This window comes from Paroedura picta, chromosome 13 (assembly GCF_049243985.1).
Source record: "Paroedura picta isolate Pp20150507F chromosome 13, Ppicta_v3.0, whole genome shotgun sequence".
Taxonomy (NCBI): Eukaryota; Metazoa; Chordata; class Lepidosauria; order Squamata; family Gekkonidae; genus Paroedura; species Paroedura picta.
The window spans coordinates 16,361,791-16,370,626 of NC_135381.1; the positions used below are offsets into that span (position 1 = coordinate 16,361,791).

General features: G+C 44.9%; 1 protein-coding gene across 2 annotated transcripts; it reads left to right on the plus strand.

The window, feature by feature from the left end:
- The first annotated feature begins 4,028 nt into the window (after positions 1–4,028).
- On the plus strand, positions 4,029–8,627 carry COX6A1 (cytochrome c oxidase subunit 6A1). 2 transcript variants are annotated; one of them, XM_077308612.1, is made up of 4 exons: positions 4,029–4,223; positions 6,165–6,304; positions 6,726–6,826; positions 8,383–8,627. In XM_077308612.1, the coding sequence occupies exons 1-4, from the start codon at positions 4,109–4,111 to the stop codon at positions 8,471–8,473; spliced, it is 447 nt and encodes a 148-aa protein (XP_077164727.1). In that variant the 5' UTR covers positions 4,029–4,108; the 3' UTR covers positions 8,474–8,627. The 2 variants fall into 2 exon arrangements, with proteins under 2 accessions (XP_077164727.1, XP_077164728.1); XM_077308613.1 differs by lacking the exon at positions 6,726–6,826.
- Positions 8,628–8,836: the final 209 nt, after the last annotated feature.

The window sequence follows — 8,836 nt, forward strand, 5'->3', positions numbered from 1 at the left end:
ACCCTGGTGGGGCTCCCCTCTCTTTCTGATTTCCACATGAAAGGAATCCTCAGGGCGGGGTGGGGTCTCCAGCCCCCTTTTCACATTCACAAGGAGGACAAGACATAAATAAATCCTTCTCTGGAAACCAGGGCTTGCATGGCCTCTGTGGCCACATGCGTGTGTATGAAAGGGAATTTGTCTGTAAAGCAATCTCTGCAGAGAGGAGGGGGGGGGGGTCAGATGGCAAGAGGAGAGGGGCCGATCAGCAAACGCAGGCCGCTGTAACCACCTCAGGAGCTGAGAGGTGGCGTAAAAATACGTATTTCTCGTGGGGGGGGGATTGTGGTGGCATTTCCACAGCATTGTTAATGTGTGTGATGCTTGGGATAGTTTCATGAGCAAAGACAAAGAGGTCCAAGCCCAAGTGAGTTTTGCAGGCTACTTTTTGTTACTGTGGGGAGACCAGAAAGGAAGGAAGAGGCAGGAATGAAAATGTAGTGTTGCCAACCCTGGAATTACAAATTCTCTCCAGGCAACAGAGATCGATTCCACTGGGGGGAAAAAATCTGCTTTGGAGGGTAGGCTTTATGCCAGGACACCCTGCTGAGGTCCCCAAACCCTTCCTTTCTAGGGCTCTACCTCAAAACTCCAGGAATTTCCCAACCTGGAGTTGGCAACTGTAGATGAAAGCAAGCAACTGCAGGTTTGCTTCTAGGCATCTCCTTGTTCCTCTTTCCATCTATGTCCAGCCAAACTAGTCAAGACATGGAAATACTTTAAAAATACAATAAAACACCGATTAAGCCAGTCTTGCTGCCAGTGCTAAACAGGTTTCACTAGTTGCCAATTTGCTCCTATGCTTAATTCAGGGGTGCCCATGAAGAACTGCAACACACAGTCTGCAACACACAGTCAGGAAATGAGTCCTTATTTCTGGCATTTAGTTTCCTAGAGGGACATCAGCCTGTCAAATATAGAAAGGAAAAGGTCTCTCATCAGAAAGGTTGTTATATCACTGTACCCACCACCCCCAACATACTCTTTTAAACCCATTAACTTCAATGAATGTAAAAGGATGTAATCGCTGCTTAGGAGGTCATTGTAGGACTGTTTCAGCAAAACAACAAAACCATCTTGTGTTACCTTAAAAATGAATTCAGTACAGTCGTATGTAGCCTGGAATAGGATCGCACTGTGAGCATGGCAGAAGCTTTGTGTAGGCTAACACCCACTTCAGTGGAAGACTGGTCATAAACAAGGGCTTAACTTAGAATTGTCTTGACTGTACTCCAATTAACAATAGCTCTCTAACGACTTAGGCCAAAGTTTTCTCAGGTCTGTTGCTAGAACTCTTCCCTTTTACCATTCTCTGTTGGCAGGTATGTCCAGTTTGGCCTGGCCACATCTTCTTTGTTTCTGAATGGGGGAGGTCAAAAATTTTGTAGGACTAGTCCTAACAAATTGAAAGTGACAGAGGCCGAGGATAGGGTTGAAGAGGAACTCAAATGGGTAACCATGTTGGTCTGAAGTAGCACAATAAAATCAGAGTCCAGTAGCACCTTTAAGAGCAGCAAAGATTTATTCAGGGCGTGAGCTTTCAAGTGATTTTATTGAAGAGAAACTCAGTTATGCTTTGCCAGCTGCCCAGGATGGTAAGAAGTAGCAGAAGCCTGAGTGAGACATGAAGGACTCTTTGAGAGGCTGTTTAAGAGGGTTTCTGAGAAGGCCCAGCCTTCTTGGGCACCTAACAGATGGAGAGAAGAGTTGATTCTTACATGCTACTTTTCTCTAACAGAAGGAATCTCAAAGCAGCTTACACTCGCCTTCCCTTTCCTCTCCCCACAACAGACACCGGTTAGGGCGGTGAGGCTGCGAGTACTCAGTCAGAACAGCTTTATCAGTGCTGTGACAAGCCCAAGGTCACCCAGCTGGCTGCATGTGGGGAATCAAACCCGGATCACCAGATGAGAAGTTGATGCTCCTAACCTATAGTGCCCCGGTGAGCCGGGGAGGGAGGGGGTGTCGCCACTGCAGCAGTGCATCCTGCCTTAGCTCCCTCCAACTCTGGTCACTTTATCCTAACTGCTACACTAAGCTGGCTGCTGCTTCACCCAGATACCTCTGCAAAGTAATATACAGACTTGTGAAGAACAGGATATCTGGAAAGCTGGGTATGAAGCTGATTAAAAAAAAAAGAATTCCAGGGTGGGGGGCAGTTCAACAGACATGCACATTCATGGAGCTGTCTCACACCGCTGGCTTATCAAAGTTAGTTTTGGCTGCATTAGCTGGCAGCAGCTTTTCGGGGCCTCTAGTAGAGGGCTTTCACATCACCTGTCACTCAATCCTTTTTAAGCGGGAGATGCCAAGGAACGAAGCTGGGACTTTCTGCACACCAGGCAGGTTGTCTATCCCTGCCTCAGGTTTATGAAAGGAAATGTCATATATATTCTTTTCTTTTTTTAAGAAAAAAAAAAAGTTCCAGAACCAGCTTGAGAAAGGAGGTCTCAGTACAAGAGCTCCCTCTTGTGCCTTATGTGAAGACTGACAAAGATGGGTTAAAATATGGTGTTCCCTGACAGCTACCCCTGCTGTTCTCCTCCAGAACTGGTTGCCCTGGGAACAGTGTGCGGATCCGAGGGAATGTTTCTTTGAACTAAACTGCAGAAAACTTGTCAGAGAAATGGACTGGGCCTTTTGACCACCTTTCTTTCTGCCAGTTTCTCTTTCCCCCCTCCGGGTCAAGCTACATACCAAGGAGATCACAAAACATGTCATTTTAGAAACTACATTTCAGGCAAGTCAGGGCTGCTGGGGAAGGGAGGGGGAGAGAGTTCCATTCTTCCACTCTTCATGGCTTTGCCTTTCCATTTTTGTACTTACAAGCCTTACCAGAAACAAAGAAAAAAAGAGGGACGTTTTGCCCACCATTGCTAATACGAATGGAACAGGGTGGTGTGGGGGGGAAGCTTTTGCATTGGTCTTTCTCAATGTCCCGCCTCCCAACAGAGATCAAAATGGCTTCAGAGCACGATCCAGCATCCAGCAGCATGTCATATTTCCTGTCCTGCAAAAAAAGTACGGAGGGAAGTGGAGCGGAGAAAATTTAAAGGGACGGAGGCAGCCCCAGAGGAATTTTATTGCCAGTGGGTGCGGTATGCACTCGTCCTATTTGCATATTTGGGTTTTGCATTCCTTCCGTCCCCAACCCTCAAAACAGAACAATCCGTATGCACACCCAAATATAAATAAATAAATAAATAAAATATATAGGGGTTGACCCAGCCTCCTTTCCACCACCTGTCCCTCACAAGCTCATTTCCCTAGTCCAGGGGTAGTCAAACTGCGGCCCTCCAGATGTCCATGGACTACAATTCCCACGAGCCCCTGCCAGCGTTTGCTGGCAGGGGCTCGTGGGAATTGTAGTCCATGGACATCTGGAGGGCCGCAGTTTGACTACCCCTGGACTAGTCCTTGGGTAACACCGAGAGGCAGGCTGCACAAGCAAACAAGGCGGGTCCTTGAGGAAGCCGCATTTCTCCAACGCCGCACACAAGAACTACAGCGAGAACCGCTACGAAGTGTGAGTCCAGGGACACCCTTCAGTCCCTCAAATATTTATTCAAGGGGCGAGATTGCGCATGCACGCACTCTCCCTCAGATATGCACACACCGGAAAGTTCGCGCCTTGAATAAATCTTTGTGGGTCTTAAAGGTGCCATTGCACTGACATTTTGTTGGGCTATTTCAGACCAGCACGGCGACCCATTTGAGGCTAGAATCACTGGCAACGCTGGGATCCACCTCCCGGACCGTATAAACACAGCAACTTAGGACAGTTAAAGATTCGCCGATTTTGATTCAGGAAGAAAAAAAACATCATTTCCACCCCCACCCCCCCGAAAACCACAGTATTAAAAACCACAGTAAATCCGGAACTTGGGAGCACAGCCACAAAATGAGAGACGCATGCGTACTACACAGAACCGTGCCTCCAGGGGGCGCTGCCCGCCGCTGTTCCCTATATAAAACTGATGACGCTACGGATCTGCGCTAGTCTCATCCCTCATTTCCGGTTCCGGTTGGGCCTGTTGACTAGTGTCCTTACTCTGGCCGTAGGGGCAATATGGCCGTGGCTCTTCTCAACCTTTCTCGGCGACTTGCAACCGGGGCTCCCGCAGCAGGACTGAGACGGCAGCTGTCGGCGGCTGCAGAAGGGGGCCATGGAGGCGCTTCGAGCAGTAAGTGAGCTGGGCGCGGGCTGGGGCTCGGTGACCTTGAGGCAGTGGGAGCTCTTAACAGGCACTGGGTGGAACCTCCATGAGTAGAGGTAGTGTACCTCTGAGGGTCAGGTGATGCGGGAAACCATCTCCTGTGCGTCGGCTTCCCAGAGGTTCCTGTCCATGTGGGAAATCAGGCGGTTGGGCTAGCCGTGCTGGCTGCCCCTCACTCTTCTTCCTTCCTTGCCTGCGTTCCTGGAATTCATTAGGTTCACCTAGAGTGCCATGCTCAGAGGCACACGGTGGTTAAGTGCTTAGATGCCGAACAGCCCTGGCTCTGGAGAAGAACTGCAAGGTTCTCTGGTGCTTGTTCACGGGTACTTCTAAAGGTAAAGGTATCCCCTGTGCAAGCACCGAGTCATGTCTGACCCTTTGGGTGATGCCCTCTAGCGCAGTGGTCCCCAACCTTTTTATCACCGGGGACCACTCAACGCTTGACAATTTTATTGAGGCCCCGTGGGGGGTTAGTTTACTCCTCTACTCTCAACCACTGCCCTAACACACTCTGATCGCTATGGTAATGCTTAAACATCCCTTCAAAATAAGATACAGACATGCCACAACAATGAACATAAGAAACATTTTATTTTCATGGAAATTTTAACTCATGACAATGACAGATCAATGGGAAACCTGAGCTTGTTTCTCTGCAACGAGATAGTCCCATCTGGGAGTGATGGGAGACAATGACACCCGAAGTGTGTTGTAAAGGGCCGGGGGGGGGGGGGTCGCTACTCTAGCGTTTTCATGGCAGACTCAATACGGGGTGATTTGCCAGTGCCTTCCCCAGTCATTACCGTCTACCCCCCAGCAAGCTGGGTATTCATTTTACCGACCTCAGAAGGATGGAAGGCTGAGTCAACCTTGAGCCGGCAGCTGGGATTGAACTCCCAGCCTCATGGTCAGAGCTTTCAGACTGCATGTCTGCTGCCACAAGAGGCTCCTTAGCCACAAGAGGCTCTTTAGGAGGCTCCTCCTAAAGGTAGGTTTTGGCATTTAGATAGAAATGTGGTCCCAGTCCTCTCCCCACCACCTGGAATAATTGGGGAAACTAATACAATTAAATCTTGTCAATAATTTAGACAATAATAATCTTTTCAAACAACATTGTTGCATCTCTGCATGCATTAGCAGCTGAATTAAGTCTTGGAGCCAGTCAAGAGCCTTGGCAGTCATTTGGAGCTCTGATCTGGTTGGGTTTTTGAGTGAATTTCTGAAGAAGGCCATGGCTGAAAGTTAGCTTGAACCAGTGGTTTTTTAAATTAATTATTTCCTAGGCATTGTTGGTTATTGATCTGAAAGAATGTATTTTATACTATTTTGAAGCAATGTGGTTTGAAAAGAGACTCAGTTATTGTCATGGTTTAATTGTATTAATTGTAACTGCTGTGCTGTTTGCATTTTCATTATCGATCTACTGTGGTTTTGTTTATACTTTGTTATTTAATTTTATGTTAAAGCATTAAAATAAGTTTAAGTAAGCATCCATTACATTTCTTTCGATTTGTTCCAACACTTTACATTTTTTTTCTAGAAAAAGTGCTTTATCATTTGTGCAAATTTTGTATATCAGCTCCTAAGAAATAAACATTTTCTATCTTGGCATCAAACTAAGCATGGTTATTTTAGTTAGAAGGTTATTTTAGGTAGGAGGTGTGTTAAGCTAATTTGTACTTGCTATTCAAAGATTATAACATAAGCAAAATGACTTCTCTGTAGTTGTAGTAATCTTCATTGTGAGTTTCTGTATACTGAACTCAATGCAGAGTTCAGTATACATCTAATTAGTACAGTAAGGACACAGATTACATTGTGTTGGAATTATGCATTTTACCCCCCCCCCCCCACACACACTTTTAAAAAAGGTTTCGAGATTCTGTTTGGGAATGATTTCTTTTTTAGCCCGTACTTGGAAGATCCTGACCTTTGCGGTTGCTCTCCCTGGAGTTGGTGTCTGCATGCTGAACTGCTACCTGAAGGCTCAGCATGAACATGAAAGGCCAGAGTTCATTCCTTATTCTCACCTCCGTATCCGGACCAAGGTATTTGGCTTAGACCAGCATTTAATCTTTTAAACTTCAGGCTATCTGGACAGGAAGAGATGTTAATGCCTCATGCTTTGAAATATTATTTGACTTTGATAGAAAACAGACTTTAAAGTTGAGGTATTGGTAAGGAAGCAGAATTTCTTATGTAAAGAATCATGCTTATGTTTTTCAACAGAGGATATTTTATTTGAAGCTTCTCTTAAAATGTAAGTTCTGGTATATTGTAACTTAGCCATAACAATTCAAATAACCTTGGATTTAAAAACATTTTTGAAGTTTTTTAACCCATTTACACATCTTGGAAACTTAGAGTGTGTATGAGAAAGTGAGACTTACCACCTACTCTTGTTAGACTTGAAAAGTATCTTTTCTAAAGAACAAGGTGGGGCATGTAAACTGGCATCTTCCTGTCCAGTCTAGGGAGAACCTTGACATGGACGACAAGCGCTTCGCCGTGTACATCTCCAGTGCCAAATTCCGTCTCCTTTTATCTGTCAAACTAAAGGAAACCCAGAGGTAGGCACCACAGTGCCAGTATTATTTTATTTTATTTGTATACCCCCCCCCTCAGTAGAATGGCTTATACCTCATACTGACCAAGCATCAACAAAGTTTAAACAGTTCATTAAAATTCAGTAAAAAATATAAAGTATATAAGATTTAAAATTGAGTGGCCATTTAGTTTAACATCAGATGTCAAACATCAGAATAGCAGCATCACCAATCCCAGTTGCCTTCTGCATACTCCAGGAGTTAGTGTATAGTCTGGGGTATCTTTTGGTAGGGAGGGCCCAGTAGTTGTTACTGATTCACTAGTACCAGCCAAAAGCCTGGCAGAAGCCTTGCAAGCTCTGCAGAACTGTACCAGTTCCGTGAAGGCCAGGATCTGCTCCGGGAGCTCATTCAACCAGGTACATGCCAGGACTGAAAATGTTCTGGTCCTGGTTGATGCCAAATATACTTCTTGGGGCGAGGGGTAACCAATTGGTTGGTGTTTGCAGAGCAGAGTGCTTTTCAGGGGGTGTAAATAGAAAGGCGGTCTCGGATACACTGGACCGCGAATGGCCTTATGGGTAAGAACCTTAAACTTGATCCAGAATTCAGCTGGTAACCAGTGCAGCTTTCAGAGCACAGGCAAAATGTGCGCCTTCCAGGGGGTTCTCTTCCTCCACAAGCAAGCCTATACTAGCACAATAAAACATGTGTTACATCTGTTTTCTTTCCATTGGGTAAATTGCATTTACATTTTTTAAGCTTGTAAGTTTTCAACTGCACATCAATTTTTTTCTTAAAAAGCAAAAGGCTGGCATAGCTGAATTTTGGAAATTACCTGAGCCTACGAAATGGTGGTTGACCAGCAAATGAATGGTCTGCAAGAGAAAAAATCTTTGCACTTATTTAACTCATCTGTATCCTTCCTTTGCATATTGTTCTTCTTTCCTCCATTTTCTGCTCACAATAACCCTGTGATATAGGTTAGAGAGTGTGTGACTGGCCCAGTCATCCAGCAAGTATCCATGGCATATAGAGATTTGAGCCTTGGCCTTCTAGATACCAGTTTAACACTCTTCATCACTGCACCACACTACAGTACTCTGATATTGAAAGCAAATGCAATTCAGTTGCTTTTATCTGATTTCTGACATCTTGACAATTTTTGTAAACCAGCATGGGAGTTTCCGTATACCACATGTTGTATTCCAAGGACAAATATGAAGAACAATTTTTGTCTGCTAATGGTGCTTCTAAAGTGGTAACACCTTGACAGTATCCTCCAGGTTTTTTAGTACAGGTGATACCAGCTGAAGCAGTGGCTTCTTGTAGTTAAATAGACTGAATCTGCAATTGTTCACAGGCCTGAATTCAAATAATAGGTCTCTGTAGTTGAAATGTTCTGTATATCCAGGATGTACTTGCTCTGTAACAGTACTCTTGTACTTGTTGGTGAGCATCATGCATACTGAGTGAAAGAATGTCTCCATCTGCATCATTGCTTGTTAATTATCCATTAAAGAGCTCAAAATACCTGAACAATAGCAAGCTCAACCATCCTCTGGTCTTTTCTTTTTCAGCCCTTTCCATGGGGCGACGGGAATCATACTCTCTTCCATAATCCTCGGACCAACCCTCTCCCAACGGGTTATGAAGATGAGCAATAAATGAGTGGACCACAGTATCACCATGGACCATTAAGGTGGCTGGGCTTCACAATCAAAATGCTCTCCATTCCTTGTACTGTCAAATTATAAATTCTTCCTGATCTCTAGCAGTTTGTTTTTGGCAGAGATCACCTAAATAAAGCTATTCCATAAAAGTATTTTTGCGAATTGTCTTGGATACTAAGCTTGGTTTGGATCCAGCCAGCTTTTTCACCTAGTTCTCCAAATTACAGCCCCCTGTCCCTCATGGCTTTTGAATTCCCTGATCACTAGCAGAGATTTTTTTTTCTTTCCCCTTTTCACCAGCAGAAAGGTTAGCTGGATCCAACCCACTGGCTGACCTAGTATTCCTTACTATTTTTTTTCT

Coding starts and splice junctions, on each gene's coding strand:
- COX6A1 (XM_077308612.1), top strand. CDS start 4,109: ATGGCCGTGGCTCTTCTCAACCTTTCTCGGCGACTTGCAACCGGGGCT. Junction 4,224..6,164: donor CCATGGAGGCGCTTCGAGCA/GTAAGTGAGCTG, acceptor TTTCTTTTTTAG/CCCGTACTTGGAAGATCCTG. Junction 6,827..8,382: donor AAACTAAAGGAAACCCAGAG/GTAGGCACCACA, acceptor TTTCTTTTTCAG/CCCTTTCCATGGGGCGACGG.